At 43.8% G+C, this 19,555-nt stretch overlaps 1 protein-coding gene across 1 annotated transcript in view; it reads right to left on the bottom strand.

Annotated features, from left to right (window-relative positions):
* The window catches only part of PTPRT (protein tyrosine phosphatase receptor type T), a 342,887-nt gene that overhangs the window by 48,758 nt on the left and 274,574 nt on the right, over positions 1–19,555 (bottom strand). The window contains exons 14-15 of the mRNA XM_067307983.1: positions 12,680–12,709; positions 3,009–3,157 (exon numbers count right to left, since the gene is read on the bottom strand). Of these exons, the coding sequence (XP_067164084.1) occupies positions 3,009–3,157; positions 12,680–12,709 (179 nt within the window). The remainder of the gene's footprint in view (positions 1–3,008; positions 3,158–12,679; positions 12,710–19,555) is intronic.

Raw genomic sequence — 19,555 nt, 5'->3', positions numbered from 1 at the left:
AAACCTCTCCAGTCACAACCTCGATAAGCATCAGTACGAATTCTGCCTGAACAAGGACTATTAATGCGGGAAGAAAAAAGGGGTAAGGAGCCTTGCTTTGGGCCAAGAAAGATAAATGTCCATTTCTGTTGTAATTTTCTGCAAAACCTGAGCTCCCTGTTCCAGCCCAGAGGTTACAGATCTTCCTGGAACGTAATTACATTTGATAACAAACACCTCTGCCAAATGATCAAATTCAATCCTGTGCAAATGGCCAAGAGGGCTGCGTGCTCCTGATGCAGTGCAGTGGCCCTCTACAAAGGACCCCATTTCACCCAGAAAACCTGATTTTATGGATGATACCATTTGCATCAGCTTATAGTGAAAAAATTAAAAGCGCTGAGATGGAGCAGGTAAAGAAATAAATGTTTTTACTAAACATAGAGGCAAGAGGACGGTAACTCTCAATGGCAAAAGAATTACCATTCCTGCACTGCATATTTTTTCCAGAGTCAAGTGTATAAGAGCAGCCAGTTTTACATTTTCTCCAAAAAGATGGGGCTGAGGAGCAGAAAGGGAGCTGCTCTCTTCTGGCATCCTTGGGATGCCCTGCACTGGCAGGACCCTCTATCACGAGAAGACCACTGCTCCTTCCTTTCGAGCAGACTTCTCCATAAACAGGCAGTCTATAGCAGGAGGCGGACCAGGAATCGCCCAAGAACCGCAAATGTCCTCCTGCAGCAGGAGCAGAGCAGTGGCCAAGCTGAAGAGATGACAGGAAGGAAAAGGCCTCTAGAGGGACTCTTGGAATTTGTTCTGTCTCAAAAGTCATTAAAATCGGGGGACAGGAAGGAAAAACTGGAGGAAAGGACACGTGCGCTGCAAGGACACTGTTATCAGGAGATGAATATGTCTGCAAGTCTTTTATTTAATTCAACAGCTACGCGTTTTCCTACTTAACAAGTTGCCTTTGCTCTATTTTGCTTTTGTGACCTAATAAAAGTAATCTTAGGATTGCAGGCACTCAGTACCTCTTGGTGGACTTCCTTCAAGAAAGGAAGGGGTATTTCCATGTCACAGCTCCAGCTATCTCAGGCTCCCATAACTGAGCTCAGGATGGAGAGGATGACTATCTACCATGCGATATGTTTTTTATTGTGAGGCAAAAGAGGAAAATTTAAGAAGGAACTTGATTGTCTCTTAGGAGAGAGAGTTGATTTATCACTGTAAAATCATATTAGTTAGCAGAAAGGTGACAAAGTAATCCTACTTTGGCTATTCAAAAGTTAAAATAGGTTCCTACAGAAATCCTTAAGTATTAAATTCCATTAAGGCAATTTTTTGAAAAGAAAGGCTTTTTCCCTTTCTTTCTATCTGTATCATCAGTGCCAAACCCATAAAATTCCTGTATCAGCATGTGCACACTGCTGCACAGAACAGAACTTACCTCCAACACCTCAGCATCCTGGACTTGGCAGAAAAAAAATGTGGAGAAATCATGAAGGCTTACTGGTAATTATTTCTCATGGATATATATATATATATATATATAAAAAACAGCCTGTGATTTACACCAGGCTGTGTCACAGAGGGAGGTACTGGCAAAATCTGCAATGATGTCAAACAAGCAAAGAACTAACTGATAAAAAAACCTGGCGGGATGCTTTTTGCAAAATTAGTTACAACATATTTTCTGTAGCTGCCATTTCAAGTAAATGACTCAGCTGTTTTAATTAGTCCCTCAAAATACCAAAAAATAAGATGAAGGCATATTATAGGCTCATCTCTTATGATTTTTATTTTCTGGTTGGAAGGAAGTTTTAAAAATGCAGAGTCTGAAGGACGTGCTAAAAACTTCAAATCCCCATACTTTTAACGCAAGCTACCTTCTGCTATTTCTAGGATGTCTGTTACAACGCTGTCTTCTTCTATCTTGTCTTTCAAAGATATGAACCCCTGACAACTCTTGCTGTCTTCTTTAGGAGATACAGCTACTCAGCACCTGTGAAAATTAGATCTTGACTCAAGTCAATTTAGTATCAGAGACAAGTCTTCACTGCTAGCCTTGAAGGTCCCAAACACCTATTTATCCATCTTGCAGGTAGGCTACACAGAGTGACAGTAGCAATCTATGCAGATGGAATTTGGCGTGACCTACAGACAGATGTATAAGGAGGACTCACTCAACCTGTCCCACTCCATCTGAGATTACAAAGAAAGGTTTCAATGATAAAAAATAACATTTTTATCACAAGCACTTCTTCATTAGTATTTAGAGGAAAAACACTTCACTAAGATGTGTAAGAATGACAAGAGAGTTTTGGTGCATACTTGTGTTTCTGACCCAGTCCCTCTTCAAACTAACAGGCTAAGTGTTAAAAGAAGGAGTGACATTACCATCATGTCTAAGTTAAAATTTATTTAATACGAAGAAGTTTACAAATCCACCATGCAATCCACCAGGCTCTCAATCTGGGACTAGGATGACTAGAGTATATCTTTGTGCTGCTTTGCCCACAATACTCTTTCATCTGCAGAGGTCTGAGGGGTTTGCAAACATTAACTAGGACTCGTTTTACTGAACTCCTGCGCAGAATAAACTGATGACACAGAAGAAGAAATGCTGTCCTTTCTTATTTCCATTTCAGTTCTCTAGCCATGAGACCGTGCTTTCTTTCACAACAATTTCATACAGAAAATGTTGCTTCATCCTAGAAGTCAGCTAAGTGATTTGATTTGACTTTGAGGAACAAACATGTGCCCTTCTGACTGTCTGATATAATTACTAAAACAGACTTTATAAATTATTCTCAGTAGATTCAGAATCAGCAGGAATGCTCTCCACCTATCTGACAGTTAAAACAGGGGCAGTGTCAGAGAAATTTCAGACGGATTTCTAGCGAGCTTCTGCAACAAACTCTACCACTGTCTTTCCTAACTCTTCAATATTGTGCCCATAGGAATAGGTTCTTTTAAGAACCTGGAGCTCCCTAAAGGGGACATATCCATTGCAAGCAAGTTAAACTTACTGAATCCATTAACATCTTGGCAGCTGGAAGAAAAAGCTTCTTCATTGTGAACAGCACTGAGTTTGGTAGAGGTCTTGTCTGAAGTAGCCACGGGACCCATCTCCCTCTGCGTGCTGGTCTGAGTCTCCTTCTGCTTCTTGGCTAGCTTCCTTTAGGGCATTTTGAAGAGGGGAGAAAGCAAGGTCAGTTCCCTCGTTAACAACAAAACAAAAAAAGAAAATACCAAAAAAAAATCACAGTTATCCCACTTGGACTGACATGCAGGGCATGTGGCAAACAGCACGAGAAGAAAACCCATGGCTCTATCCTCTAATTGCTGTGGAGTGCCGTAAACATCGTGGTGGAAGCCTGTGCCCCTGAGCTTAGCTGTCCCTCCCAGCAACGCACCTCACACAAGCCTGCGTCACCCCAGCAGCACGCGTGCTACAACGTCCCTGGGGAGGGCGACGCGGGCACATGCCTGGAAGCCGCTCCAGGACGTCCAGCAGGCACTGGATGAGGACAGTGATTAGAGCTGCTCATTAGAAGGCAAACAGGACGTCGGCACCCGTCCCGCAAGGACACCTACGCTTGGTCTGGGATTTTGGCTCAATGCTCCAGTGAAGTGTGCGACCTGATGCTGGAACCGGAGACTTGGAGCAGGACTTTTGTCCCGTCCCCAAGCAGAGGGATGAGGACAGCAGCCTCCACTAGGTTTTCCCAAACACCCAAACCGCACTGAGAACCAGAGTCAGGGAAAAGCAGGGCAAATTAAAGGCTGAAGCCACTTTAAAAATGACTATGTTCAGATAGGCCTATTTTGGGAGAATGTGTCTTCTTATTCTGAGGAGACACCAAAAAACATTGGCAAGAGCAGAAACGCTGCCAGCTCCGAAAACACTAACAAAGCTAAGAATATAAGCGGCTTCTCTTTTGCAAACACAGCTAATAATAAGAAAATGGAGAGAAGCAGAAAAAGTGAGCTGCTAAGCTTCCATTGACATTTGACTGCCCTGTGCTTCATTTGTTTCAGAGAGCAAAACTGTTTAAAAATGAATGTGTGACATTCTCCAAACCGCACCTTGAAAAAATATCACACAAATCCCTAGCACTGGCAAAGAACTTTGCTTACATGGCTTCCGCGGATAAGAAAATAAAACAAAATAAAAGGGAGAAAAACAGATTACTATAAGTAGGAGCTTTAGTTCTCTTTTCCCCCCTAACTCAAAGGAAAAAAAAAATCCTAACAACTAAATCATTTTGCAAAGAGGTTTTTCTTCACTAAAATGACATGCTTATGGTAAGTACTACCCATCTTTTGAACTTCATTAGATTCTTAAAAGGATATTCCTTGCAACATCGTTCAACAAGCTTTATTTGCTCACAGCAGATGCCAGAGCGGCGTTTATGAGCAAGCTCAAGCACGCAGCTGAGCCCAAGCCTTCGTGAGCTGGGGCGGCTGGGCCAGCTGCATTCATTTGCAAGGAAAGGTCAAAGAGCACCAAAATTTGTGGCTGTATCTGCGGGAAACTACTATTTAAGGCAAGCTGCATGACCCAGACCAGGATAGCACAGGTTTTGGGAGAACTTCCACCGTCTGCTGCAAACTGCTGAACAAATGCATCCATCTCATCTGCTCAGGCAGGTGAGGATCAGCCTTTAGCGGTCTGAATTCAAACCCACGGCGACTCAAATCAGGGGCGTAATTACAGAGCCGTTTGCATGCTTAGACCTCACAGATCTCCATGATGTACCCACTTCTGCAGATGAAGATGCAAACGGTGGAACAGGGCTTGCATGATGAAGCAGAAAGCCGGCATTTAACAATGTTAAAAGCCTTAATTTCGATATACAGCAATGCTAGCACAGTTAGATTCATTAACTATGAGATACAGCCATGCGAGCCCACTACTTTGCGTGCGGTGGTACCTGAGGCAACAACAACAGCCTTAAGAGTGTATTAACTCTGGTCTGCACTTATTTTAATCCTTCAGATTTGCTAATCATACATGGCTACGTGGCTTCTGGGGCAACAGGAATTAAAATTTCTCAGTGGGGAACACTAATCCGAAATGCCGAAGTCCTTCATAAGAAGCACTCCAGACTGCTGGGGTGAGCGACTACAGCTTACCACTACTGAGGTTTAAAAACAGTGAGCCAAGAAGAGAGACCTCCTCAGTAAATCCAGATTAAATTATTTGTGGCAATAATTACCTGCAAGCCCCAATGCTCAGGATCTTTTCAGAAACGCCAAAAAGCTACAAAGAGCCAGAACCAGCAAACTCATTTTCCCTTCCAGTGAGTGAGCAGTAACACGTCCTGCACGGCCTATGCAGAAAAAAATCCCCCAAAACCCAAGCCCGCTGCTCCCCAAAGGCCTGCTGACCAAAAAAAAAAAAAAAAAAGAAAAAAAAAAGCCCTGTGCAAAGCAGTTCTACCTGGTCCTGTAGAAGACAGAGAGGCCCCTAAAACATTGGCTTGAATGCCTAAAAAGAAAAGGTGACATGAGTTTAAAGTTCTCAACCTGACTCGCAACCGCCGCCGCCGCTCGCCGCCGGCTGCCCGAGCTCGCGAGGGGCAGCCCAGGCGCCCGAAGAAGCCCCGCGGGAAGCTGCTCGGCAGCCGCCAGCGCTACGCGCCTCCGTCAGCAGCGCGCCGTCCGCTTCCGCCTCTCTCCGCTGGCACCTGAGCACGCGAAAATTCCTCATCTAAATTTAGAGGAAGGCAGCTCTCTTTCGAGGATTTCCGAGCTAAGCTTGGCAGGCACGTCAAGGGCCTCGCGGTTTCTCAACGTGACTTTTCTGCCACGCTTACGTGTCTGGATAGAGTGGCAGCACAGCGCTAAGCCTATCTGCTCCTTACCATCGTTATAATTCACAGAAAGGATTATCAAATCAAATGACTAGCACTTGCTAGACTGTTCGGGATAGAGCTTAAACCCACAGCTAGGTAGAGCTTTATTTGCCGGCCCGTCAAAACGTCTTTGGAACTGGCAAAGCGTTGATCTGAAAAGGTCCGTTTCCGAAACCAGGGCGTTTCAAGAGCTCGCCGCGCAGCGCTGACGAGCGGCGCCAGGGACACGGCCCCCGCGCTCCTCGCCGCCCGGCACCGCGACCTCCAGCCGAAACGGCCGGCGGCGCCTCGGTGTCAATCACGGGCTGAGCGCTCGCCGGCCGGCTGCAGCGTGCGCCCGGCGGAGGCTGTCACCGGCCGTGGAGAAGACGCTTTCCGTCTCATGCATTATGCAGTCAAAAAGGGGAAGAAATACAGGCTGATACAATCAACACACGATGACGAGACTGAAATGTCAACATGTCAATAAGGTGAAATCAATGGCTGCTTTACATTTAAGTGTAAGGCAAACGTGCCAAAAAGACAACACGAACCCGTGGATGGAGTTTCCTGGGTTGCCCTTTGCAGCGCAATAAAGAGGGCTCATAAATGAAGAGAAGATGATGCATATGGGCACCATACACACAGCAGCGATGAATAAAAAATGCAACTAGCTGTATGATCAGGGAGTTGGAGCTGATTACGCTAAAGCAAGGACAGGAACTATTAACAGTGGACCTAAACTAAGCGTCAATTTTGAAAAAAACGATGGAGATTTGATCTAGTCATTTTTGAAACTTCTCTTCCTAGAGAATAAATGCAGACTGCTGAAACATCACATAGAAACTGCAGGATTTCCAGTGCAACAGTCAAGGACTGTATCAACTAGAAAGCATTTGCTACTACGGCTATAAATCAGAAAGTTCAAGCAATTTTTCCTTTTTAAGTGTTTGCAGGATCAGATTCCAGTTTTGTAGTGGTCTGGATAAACTGCAGGAATTATATTTTAAAAGAAGCTTCAAACACTTTCTAACTTTTTGTATTGATTTTACAAGCGTGAATGTTAAATCTGTAACTGCCACTCCTAAAGAGCTCTTGTACGTGTACGTTGACAGATTTAATTTTAGATGTCTCGCACGGATGGATTATATATACTATAATGTGGATTTGCATGCACAGGTAATTTAGACATTAGGTATAGCTCACGTAAGTTAAACATGAAATTTCCTCCTACAGACAAAAATTGCTTAGTGCCATGATTTCCAATAAGCAATTTAAGAAGGCTACACAGTACAATTCCTACCAGATATTTGTGCAGAGCAGCCTGCCAGGAGGTCGCGCGCCGTTTATTGTGGAATCTGCACAAATTCAAGGAAGGCCATGCAAACGCACAACGGGGAGCACTGGTTAAATAGCGGTTTTACCAAAGAGGAGCCGCCTCTCCCCTGCCTCAGTGCTAGATCACAAGCTCCACTCGGATGAACAGTTTCACGTTGGTGTAATAAAAGGTAGTAATTAAACACAGCACCACGCACTGCAGGGCGCAGAGTAATCCTTTTGCTCTAATTTGGGATTGGTAAGGTCTCTGTGGTAGTACTGTGCCCACTTCTGCAACACCGCACTTCAAATCACACGTGTACCAAAGGGAGACGGTCAAGAGGAGACCAACGAGACAGGTAAATCTAGAAAACACGCCCTACAGGTGGTCTTCAAATACATGCAAGGGTACCACGACCACAGGGAAGGTGCTCTCCCGGTCCACAGTGGCTCGGGAAAGAGCGATGGGGCTCAGCTATGGGAAGGGTCGTTCATTTTAGACTTTGGAAAACCTTCATGCAGCAAAGACCCTTCACTCAAGTAGACCGCGTAGGTAGGTAGGTAGGTCACTGGAGGCCTTCACACAGAGCACGACAGGAGCAGAGCAGGAGAGGGGGGCAGCACGACGGCGGCGGCGGGGACCTCCTCCCCGCTCCTACGCGGCCGCGCTCGTGCTGGGAACCGCAGGTCCTCGCGTCTCCTCGCCTGTCACCAGCGGGGCTGAGGGCCACCCTCCGGCCTAAGCACATAGGCAGGTTACTGCTTCGCGCCGCCCGTACAAGGGCAAAGCCTCCGCTCGCCGCTGAGCGTCGAGACAGCCGTGCTCGTACTTTCTTAGTGCCTGCCACAGTGACGCCAAACTCAGCGCAGGAACGGTTCTTAGAGGGTCTGCGAGTGTAGGAGGGGACTCTCTAACGCTTCCTTGGGCAAATTATTCCCTGTATTTGTGGGGGACGTTTACCCACAACGGTACCAACACTGGAATAGTCAGGAGCAGGTAAGAGACATACAGCAGAAGAACATACTTGTATAAACAGACTCACCAAGCACATCCCTCTTCAGAGCTTAGGCTAACAGCTACCAGGAGGACACGTTCTAAATAAAATCTCACCTACCGCCTGGATCTTTTTTATTTTTTGCCTTCATTAGCCTGGCATAACCACTGATTCATTATTCTGTTTCTCCAGCAGCTAATGAAAAATCAGTTTCCTCCTAAAATTTTGATTTAACAAGCTGACCTGCACAAGCAGATCCCACTTTCTATGGAAATATATACGGATATTTATGCATGCATGTGTTTATGCAGAATTACACCTGTAAATGAAATCGATGTTTTATTTCTTTTCAAATGCCCTCACAGAAGCTGGAAATAAATTCAGCACATAAATTCTGTTATTTCAAAAAAATGCAGGTATAAATTTAGCCTAATGCCTTTGACAGAATCTCTCCCACTAAGAGAAACTCCTGGCTCAAACTTCTGCAACAGTTACAATTTGTATGAAATTACAGTGGGAGTTGCAGGTGCTCCAAGCATTGCAATAGGGTCCTCAGCACTCTTGCCAGAGCAGGGATAACGGAAAGCAACTTATTTGCCATTGAGAGTCCTTTTCTCCCAAACAACATTAAACTCAGTGCTTGTAACACATACACGAGTCCGTCTACTTCCAGAAAGATTTCTACTCTGGACTGATACCACTCTCGATCAAATGTCATTCTGTAACACAGTACGTATGATCAGCAGAAAGAAAAGAAAAAAAAAACATAGAAAAGAAAACAACATCAACATTTCCATTCCTTACCCTTGGGAGGAAATAATAAAGCATTCATAAGGGCCCTGCAATGAAAATTACTAAAAATATGTTGTAAATGAGGTGTCTGTCATTAAATGCAAAACCTGCTTTAAAGTAGATATAATGCTGTCTACGTTTTACAGTTTCACCTAGGCAAAGAAAGAAAAACTCTCAGGCATTGCTAGGTCATACTGCAGCTGCTGCAATGTTACGGCCTATAATTTTAACAGCACAACATTGAACTGTATCTTACAATGTATTAAACTTATGTGTAGCGTGAAAGAACTAGCAATTCTGTAGAAATCTCGGGTAAAATTTGTTCTCAGCCTAAATGCAGAGTAACTCCTTTGAACAGTTTCCAGCCTCATCCCGGTGACAGTGATGTTATCAGCGCATCAGGACCGGAGCTCAGAGCTCTCCGTCTTTCTCTTCCCTCGCAAAGCGAGGAGGATTTAACTAGCGTGCCCTGCACTGGTAGAGCAAGTTCTGTCCGCGGATGTCAAAGCGCCTGCAACTAACTTTTAATGATGGGTAAACTGAGGTACGCAAAATGATGTCGACCCCGCACGCCTACCAAGTTAGAAAAAGAGGCCTCCTGGGTTTGTATTTCCACTTAATCTGTGCTAAAGATCTTTACAGCCTTCTCTTTCAGCCACAATAATATCCCTTCCCCTACGTTGTAGGCAGTTTTTTATGAAGTGCTGCCATGCAAAAATCCCATAGCTATTTACTCAATAAGCACAAACTAGCATGAAGAGGAGCTTCTCTTATAAACGAATAGGCATTTTTGAGTGGTTTCTCTGAAGTTACAGGTACTCTACCATCTTACAGAATCCGAGTCCTGGAGAGCAACAGAATGCAAGTGATTTTGGTCCCTAACAAGAAGAAATGACAGCAAAGCAGGTGAGAAAGGGTTAAGAGGAATTATCTGAAAGCAGAAAAGAATTACTCCAAGCAGCACAAGTTTGAAGTCCAGAAATTGAAACGAAAAATAAAGCAATGCAGTCCATATGGCTGTATTTAAAGGTCTGCCAGCAGATCTATTTGAGAACCTGCTTTTCAATACTGATAACCCATTCAATTCAAATTTGCTTCAGGACTAAAACATTCATCTGAGGTCATAGCACGGAAACCAATTCTATTACAAAAATCTCTCAATATACATATTGCTGCTCTTATTTTCGTAACACTTCAAATAAACTTAAATCAGACCTCTTTCTGTTCATAAGAGGCTCTGGCAATTTCTGTCAGCTTCGCCTAAGATAGCAATCCTTAGCAATTTAAGATTTTCATCTGCAATCACAATAAAACACCCCATTTCATGTGGAACCTGAAACATGAAACTAAATAAAATTTAATCATGTGCTCCTTGATGGAGTCTCCTGCTTTCTTCCTTCACTAGTGTCCTTCATACCAATTGTTTAGGAAAAAAAAGAGACCTTGGTTTTGCCAGATCAGGGATCAGGCCAAGCTTTGGTCAGAAATGAAACGCTGATACGCACAGCTTGACGCCGCCGGAAGTATGTATCGTCTGATGACTATTTAGGCGTCACCTCTACTGTAGTGATGTCCCAGCTGGCAGAGCTTGTGCTAGGTGGGATACCTGGGACACCACGAGCACAGAACTAATAATGATCTCTCTGCAGAAAGTCTGGAGTGCCGTGTTGGGGAAATACAGTTACATGGTTTCTGCAGCCTGAGTTCCAAGCTCCATTCAATGCTTCAGCGGGTGCTACAAACACCTAAGCCTGCCTGGAGGCACCTCTGACTTCCCTCCACTGCGATACGCTGCACGATGCACATCTACCTTATTAAATCTTTACAGCTCATCACTACTTGCTTCTGCAGCTGCTGAAACTCAGTGCAACCTCATGCTTGGGCGATCTCCAGAGGCTTATTTCTTCACTTTTCTTGAGTCACTCTCCTGATCCCTGAAAAAAAGTTCTAACGTATGTGATCCATCGAAGCCACTGCAAGACAGCAAAGAGACGGCTTCATGATGTCCTTACTTTCTCTGTAGCAGAGTAATCCTCAGCTGACTACTTAAAGCAATGCTGTGGCTCAGTTGTAAAAAGGGGTCAGACAGGGCTCAGAATTTGATTCATGGTTCTTAAATACATGGAACTCAAAATATAATAAAGCAGGGAACAGCCTGACCACATACTGCCTGCAGGGAGAAGACAAAATTGTAACGGAAGACCGGGGACTGAATTTTACAGGCAATGGCGCTGATTGTTCATAAGGAAACGAAAACAGTGTAAGAGCACAGATAGCACTATTCTGACATCCGTGGGAAATGTGCAGAAGAGGCAGTAGCATGAAAAGCACTTATATGTTAAAACTGTCCCCGAGTTTAACACGCAGTTTAACTTTTATTGAAATCATTCTGATTTTTTACAGTCAAATGCTATTCTTGGAGAAGTGGTATGAAGTCTAGAGAAAAGGGAGTTATTCTGCATTTACTATTATGCAACTGAGCAGAGTCAGGTCTCATTCGTGTGGGTTTCAAACGCTGCACGTTTAGGCTCTCTACGTAGGTAACAAATGGAAGAGGTTCCTCTTTCAATTATTTTCTGATCTGTCACTTCGAGAAGTAAAAACACTCCAACAGGTACATAGGGAGCCTAATACTTAAGTCCTTCACCCTGTTCTTAAGACTTAAACCAACTCACATGGAAAAGAAGTCAACTTCCACGAAAATGGCCGAATGTCAGTGCCCTCCTTGTGCTGACGGGCTGAACACCTTACAGACGTGCCACAGGACAACGCTATGAGGTCCCGATGCAGGTACACGTAGGAACAGGCAAAGGAGGAGGTTGCCAGGGCTGACAGACTCCAGGGACGAGCGGGACAGACGCTGTCCTTTGGACAACTCTGTCTATGCCAGAGGCCCAGAAAGTCAGGCAGGTTGCTGCTTTTGAGGGAAAGGTTTAGGTGTGTGATACGGACCTGATCCTCTCAAAAGCAGCAGTTGCTTTCTCCATCCGTCCCTGCTGTCAGACGGCAGCAAAGGTATCCAACTCAACCCTCCAGGACTCTTTCTTCAGATGATTGCTCCAGTTTTCCTCTCCTCCTGATCCTCTGACAACTACCATCGTGGCAGAAACACCTCCTCGATCTTCAGGCAATGGCTGGCTCTGGAGGTATTATACGTAAAGCATTTTCATGCGCCTTAACAACTGCCCTAATTATGCAGCACCGTCATTAGGACTGGAGAGGTGATTTAGGTCTGAAAATCTGAGCCAACTGAACATCCAGGGGTCTAAACGGAGACTCCGGACCTCGCAGCTCTAGGAACAGAGACACTTGCTGAGAAAACAGAGTCCTAGTTCCTGGCTAACAAAAAGAACATCAAGCCTATTCAGAAACCTTCTGTTTTTAAAAAAGCTTATATCCAAGGCTGAGAAATTCCTGACAACAGCTTTTAGGAGTGAATTTCCCTGCAGTCCCTGGCTAAGTATGGTGGACAACGAATGTACTCTGCATTTGTCCATTAGCATGTGAAGAACTATAAATGTTAACTGACATATCTATGCCCGTTTGCACAGGTGTTTGCAGGCACAAGTTGTAGGTGCAATGGGGAAACAGGGAAAATATAATAAGTGTGAAATGAGAAAATAAAATGCAAGCTGCTAGAAAGACAAGGATACGTGGAATGGTTAAAAAAAAAGTGGTAAAAGAAAAGCATACAAGAAAGCACAAATTACAACAGCGAGCATGCTCAGGAAACATCATCTCCAGCTAGGTACTTACAAGTAATAGGAGTAGGAATATGCATTTCTTCTAAATGTTGACAGCCAGTCAGATGAAGAAAATGTCCAAAAGGAAAAAAAGAAAAAATACATAATTAGATTTATATGAACTCTTAGCTTTTTTTCAGTGTACAAAATACTTGTGCTGCCATTTGTACTGAGTTATTTGTCTCCTACACTTTTTTCCAGCAGCTGTATGTGCTTGAGGAACGGATACTGAACTGGAGACAGGAAATATGGTTCTGTTTCCACTTCTGCTACTGATTTCTTGTGTCACTACAAAAATGTCACTTCCTCTCTTTCTGCCTCAATTTCACGTATAATGAGACTTACCTTTGTTTGTAAAGTGCTTTAACATTTTTGGAACGGAAAGCATTATGTAAAAGCTATTAATATAAATAACAACAAATAGGAAAGCGGCACTGAACAATGCCACAATTTTGGAATATTCAGATAACGAACAAACTGTGTACTGACAACCCAAGGCTCATCAAACCCTGAACTGCAAATAGTTTATCAACAATTCAAGGAGCATTACATATTTATAGCTGATCGCTGGCTCTGCACCAGCTTTCTGTGTCACTGCGATGAAACGTTTCCTTTTCCAGTTTTTCTACAATAAGCGTCAGAACCTTTTTGATACAGAGCAGCATCACAAAATGAGCCCTGGCACAGAGTTACAGGTTAACAGGGGATGTCTTCCCTTTCAGAGCCAGAAAAGAGCTTCTCTGAAAAGGCTGTTTTGCTACAGACATTGCCCATATTATTAATGATAAAACAATAAAATATCAGGAAGCACTTACAAAGTGCAGGCGCGGGATACAGGGGGTCACTTCAGCGATCGCTCTGGGCACAGCTGCCACGAGGACGCGCGGGAAGGGGACGCAGCGCACCACCGGGGCGCTCCGCGCACAGCCACCCGCGCTGCCGGGCGCGTACTGCGCTTATGGCCATCTGCACAGTTGCCTCGTCCTACCTCCTCGCGTTCGAAACACCTCCCGCCCCATTTCCTCATATATTTAATCTGTTGCCCTGGGAAGGGGTTTCTCCTGGGAAAAGACAGCTGACTACAAATGCCCTAAAAGGTCACGCTGCAATGACGTCTGTTTTGCCTGGTTGGGGCTCTCGCTATAAACCGAAATTCAGGCTGGACACCTGACCTATCCCACGCTATTTGCGTGACTCTGAGTCCTGGGAACGCCACCAAATATTTATGGCGTAACAGTAGAATCCCGTGAAACTCAGAAATTCTGCATGAGACGGCAACACCTCAATTAAAAAGCTGCGATTGCCACTGAGCTTCGCCGTGAAATTCTGAGTTCCTCTGAACCTCTAAGCAAAGGCGAAAGCACCAGGATGTGCAAAATGAGAACCAACGCAGCGGAACCGGCCCCAGAAATATCCCATTAAGCCCCTCTGATACGCCAGCATCATGTTTCACGCAGCACTGCCGACTGTAATCCTGCTGTTGAACATCTTGCAGTATTTTCTGCTTTTCTCATGTCTCAGCCACTGGACATATGTGCTCGCACGAGCCTCTCACTTCTCATTAAAAAACTGCCTATCCCTCAAGGCAGCAGAAGGAAGCTCGCAAAGACAAATTCCCTAAGGATGGAAAATAAAAGGCAGCGAACAAAAGGAGGATTGTATTTTGGAAACGGCCAGGCCATTTTGGCTCAAATTCTCCCCAAATATACTGCCTAAGACATGTGCTTACTAAGCAATATTTCAAAACTCAGTGTTAAAATTGGTCAGAGTTACAGACCACTGAAAACATGCCTTGCCCCTAAAACGCACCAGGCAACCTGCAAACCCTGCCCATCATACGGACAGAACGTCCTTCTTAAAAAAGGACACAAAAGCGATAGGGGTCACTGAACGTGCAAATACCTCTCCAGTAATTCTGCCCTATAACTCAGGTATGTTCTGCTTAAGAGGCTGTTGGGTTTTATTTAATTAGTTTTAGGCAACAACCTAAATCCTAATCCAGAATAAGGAGCTGACTTTTTCATAGACGGAACTAATCCGAGACCCTACACAGCCCCAAATCTCTACCAACAGCAGTTTAAAGAAGTTATTTGCAGTAGACCCGTGACAGGCTGTCTGATCCTATTTATTCAGTCTTATACTTCAAGGGGTCACTAGAGGCTCTGTCCTCGCAAAGGCGCCAGTCTGAGAAGTGTCACATCCCTCACTCCAGGGAAACGCGAGTCGCAGTGACGGAGGAGTCAAAACTGGCCAGATGGGATCAGAACTGACCAGCGTCTAATCCTGTTGGGGGGCAAAGTCAATGGGTATTTCCTCCAGGAAAAAAGTTTACAAATGCCTTTTTTTTCTTTGTTTCGCCATGGTTTTCCTAAGCAGTCATTTATTCTCTATTACACAAAAATATTTAACTAATACTAAGGACAAACAAACAAGCTCCTTAGAGCATTAGCAATGCCTTGATACAATAAATAGGAGGTATTTCAAGGTACGTATCTATTAATGAAAAAAGGCTGCGCTGCCTTGAGTTAGGTGGGTAATTGCACCCATGTGGGCACTGATCACCAACTCGCATGCTGTAAATTAACAGGCTCAATTATTCTGCAGCAATTTGCGTGTCCACATCCAGATGTTGATATCAGAGCTGTAAATATGCAACTCATATAGCTAGTGGGGCTCCAAAACCGGGAAAACAAATTGTGTTAACTGCTTTGAGTTTAAATACCATATGACACTTAGTCATATTTAAAGCAGGAATTTATTATACACGAACACACATTTTTTTACATAGATGTACACATACACACACAAACATGCTAGCAGGCTTTAGGTGACCCCCAGGGTTGAACTAAAATATTTTAGATAACACAGAATCAAACCCAATTTTTCAACTGCATAAAAATTCCAGCTAGCTTAATTCAACCTCACATATCTGACTGAACTCCATAAAACAGCTGGCAGGCCCCCAAAATTTGCCAGTTGCAAAAAATTTTAAGTACGATCTATTGAAATACGAGCCAATTCTTGGCCAGGCCTTACATATGTACGATTCAAAAAAGTATACATATTTCAGGTGTCTCCCAAAAGCAAAAAGTAACTTCTGATGATCTCTCTAATCCTAATCTCAAACCAGTTTCCTTCTTCTCTTAGTGCTTCCCCCTCTTCTACTTGCTCTCCTTCCTTCGCTCTGTGCGCGGGCTAACAAAGTGCTTCATTCAGGAAAATCAAATGGATTGTGTCCATTACTGAGGAGCTATAATGCCCTGGACCATGAACAAATGCCACTCTGATATTTTCCAGCTCCATTTGAAGGAAATGCCTCAAGTTTGTCTAATTAAATTACTTTTCTGCATTGTTGCCTTGCAAGGCAAAACTGTCTCATGCCAATGCCTCTGTGCACTGAAAAGAGGATCTCGTTTTAAAGCAAGGTTAATACTGAAATTGAAGCCAGGAGGTTAAGCTCCTAGCATTTCTGTTCGTGGAACAGAACAGCTTTGTTGTTCAACTGTTTGCTCAGACGAGCGTGAGCTCCCAGTCACGCTCCTCCGGAAGTTCAAAGCAGCCCATGGTCCAAAGCAGCCTTCCCTTTTATAAAATCTGGCCCCTGTCTGCATTAGTTTACAAACGAAACAAGCCTGGCAGGCTGAAGTTCATCTTCAGGGAACGTTGTCCATACGCGCTTCCAAGCCTCCATGTGCTGTGACTGGTGGGGTCTGCTCAAGAGGAACCTCAAGTGCCACCGGCAGCCAGCAGGTTTCTCGAGGGACGCCAGGCAGACCCGGCGAAGTCCGGCCCCCGCAGCCTCTCTGGGCACCGCCGGAGCTTCTAAATGGGAAAGGATTTTGAAGTCGATGAGCCAGGCAGAGCTAACTTTTCTCCGTGGGACATCACACCCCAAATCACTCACCACTGCTGCTGCTGGAAGAGGTCCCCAGGGCAACGCGTGCAGAGTAGCAGGGACCAGCTCCGGGGAGCGTTTATGTCAAGCTCCGCTGTACGGTGCAAAAGGGTCCCCAGGCGCCAGCCCCGAGAACTCGTCCTGCATCTTAAGTATTTCCATTCTGGGTTTGTTTGCTTTGCCTATTTGTGTAAAATAGCAATTTGCACTGCACCACTCATATAGCTGAAACATGGTGAGAATCAGGTGTTGGAAAAACCTGGATTTTGATAGATCTGCCCATCATTTACTCACCTGAGTTAAATGTGCATCAGAAAAAATTACAGGAAAAATCCAGTTATTTTATAAACTTGCTAACAAAACTATATAATATGGTCTCTAGGTTTCCTCCTGACCCGTAATGAAGGTTTGCTGCATTACACAGCAAACATGTATAGTCCATTTAAAAAACCAAAACCCTTTTAATCTAAATCAGCTGTGAACTTTTACTTTTGCTTTGAAGGATTCTTACTTATTGGCAACCTGGCTTTTTGCTGGTTCTCCAGTTTCCAGTGGAAGACACATGATTAAGAGATGATGAATCATGGGTACGCATCAAGATATTTCCACATCGATGCATTCATCAGAACCAGAATGATAAAGATCTCCTCCAGGGTGTTTGGAGAAAATTAATTGCCCATAATTCTACTTCTGAGAAATTCCCTAACTATTTTCAAACTTATACAAAAAATAGATTGGCAGCAATCACTCTGTCTAGCAGCAAGAGTCTCACGTTAACATTTTTACAGATGTGGTAGACAGTTTGGAAAGATGAGTTTTATGTGAAATCTGATGACAGGAAAAAATGGCCTTTGGTGAACAACTAAGGGAGATACTGTACTGAACATATGACTGGCTTAAAAAAAAGGCTTGGAAAAAAAAAACCCATCATCACTGAGTTTCTATCCTGTACTTGCAGCTAGACAGCCAGCTTTATTTCTGAAAATCCCGAAAATGAATCCATTGTCTAGTGCAATGAAGATTTGGCTTTTGGATTTCCTTCCTGATCAGAAGATATTGCAGACACCTCTTATACGGGAACAATCTTCATGTGTTTTAATGTCTCCCTTTATTGCCACTGAAGCATTTACAAGTATACATACACTGACAAATTATGTCCGCTCTTCTGGTTCCTCCTGTTTTATACTTTTAACTCCATATTGGAGAAAATTCCCTTGAAGCAAATGAATATTATCGCCTTAGTATTTAAAGTGTATCGCCTCTTTAGAGTATATTTAGTATATCTAGAGTATATATTTTAGAGTATAGAGTATTAATTCTCTGTCTGAGCTCTTTGCATGCCACACCAGAGAAAAATTATGCCCAAATAATGGACTCTTGATCACCATGAAAAATCATTGTTTGTTTTCTGCTCAGGAATATACATGATTTAGAACAGTAATGCATAGTGTGAAAGTAATGAAGGATGTTATCAACCCCAAAATCTGCAAAACACACAAGGATGGTTGGTTGTGGCATCATTCTGTACATCAGGACTGCTTTCATTACAAGTTTTACCTTTCAAGCTGAAAATAAAAGCCTTTCTTAAAGAGTATTTCCAGAAGGTAACAGGAATGAAGGAGGGGTGGGCATTACACAAAAACAAGAAACCCAGCTCCATTTTTCCTGAAAACTTTTTTCCATTTTTCATTGGGGGCATCTGATTTTTTTTCTCTGTTTATGAACTGAAAAGCTCCTGGGAAGCTGGAACAGAAACATCTGTGGTGTTTGGGCTGAATAATGAACAAAAGTGCTGTAAACATGACTATGAAATGTGTACCTAGTTTCATTTGTCCACAAACTCTGAAATATTTGCACACAACTAAAATTGAGAGTTAAATGTTCACAATCGAGATTACCCACAACTCATCTCATGCAATAGGCATTCAGTATTCAGTGCCTATGCGATTGACTATCGGTTTTGCAGAACCATATCGGCCAGAAAGGACCTCCACAGGTCAACTAGTCTGCTCCCCTGTTCAAAGCAGGTTCAGTTACAAAAAGTTGCTCAGGGCCTCGTCCAGGAGAGTTTTCAGCATCTCCAAGAATGGAGGTTCTCCACCCCACAGCCACCCAGGTAACGCTCCTCTGGTCTTTCTCCAGTATGTCAGGGTCATTTTTGTACTGAGGATCTCAAAACCGGACCCAGTATGCCAGAAGCAAGCTCACCAACGCTGAACAGAGGGAAATAATCACTTCCCTCAACCTGCTGGCCACATTAGTGCTAACATAGCCCAGGATGCAGTTGCCTTCTTTGTTGACTTGTGTTCAACATGTCCAAGATCTCCAGGTCCTTTTCTGCAAACCTGCTTTCTAGTCACCCCCAGCGCGTACTGCTGCATATGGTTAATCCATCCCAGAGGCAAGACTTTGCATTTGACTTTGTTAAACTTCACGAGGTTCCCATCAGCCCATTTCTCCAGCCTGTCAAGGTCCCTCTGAGTAGCAGCCCTGCACTCCAGCATCTAAGGCATAAAGTTACTCTGTTTGCATATGTGAACTGGACAAATATACAAGAGATCATATATTGATTTAACTGCTGTTGCCTTTTTGGAAAATGTGGGACTGTTTGTCATAGAATAAGAGATTTCAAGGGAACAGGGCTTTACTTTGCCAAGCCTCACTCCTTGCAGCAGACCCAGTAAAGTCATCAAGATTACTCACATGTCATACTACCCGCACCCTAGGCTAGGGGCTACCTGGCTAGCTAGCTCAGGTTTTATTTAGAAGCAAATTAACTTTGAAAAGTTGGGTTCACTTTAGAAATACGACTGGTAGAAATAAATACAAAATACATCCTTAAGAAAATCTCTTGCCTAAATGGTTTTCTGAATCATAGCGTATTAAACAGCAAACATGGAGCTCTTCAAATAGTAGCAGCTACCAATGGACTACATCAAAGTGCAAGTGCAAACGGTCCAAAGAAAATCACACAAAATGAACTGCTTGAACAAA

This window comes from Apteryx mantelli, chromosome 18 (genome assembly GCF_036417845.1).
Source record: "Apteryx mantelli isolate bAptMan1 chromosome 18, bAptMan1.hap1, whole genome shotgun sequence".
NCBI lineage: Eukaryota > Metazoa > Chordata > Aves > Apterygiformes > Apterygidae > Apteryx > Apteryx mantelli.
Note: the sequence above shows the minus strand (reverse complement) of the source record. Positions and strands in the feature narration are given on the sequence as shown.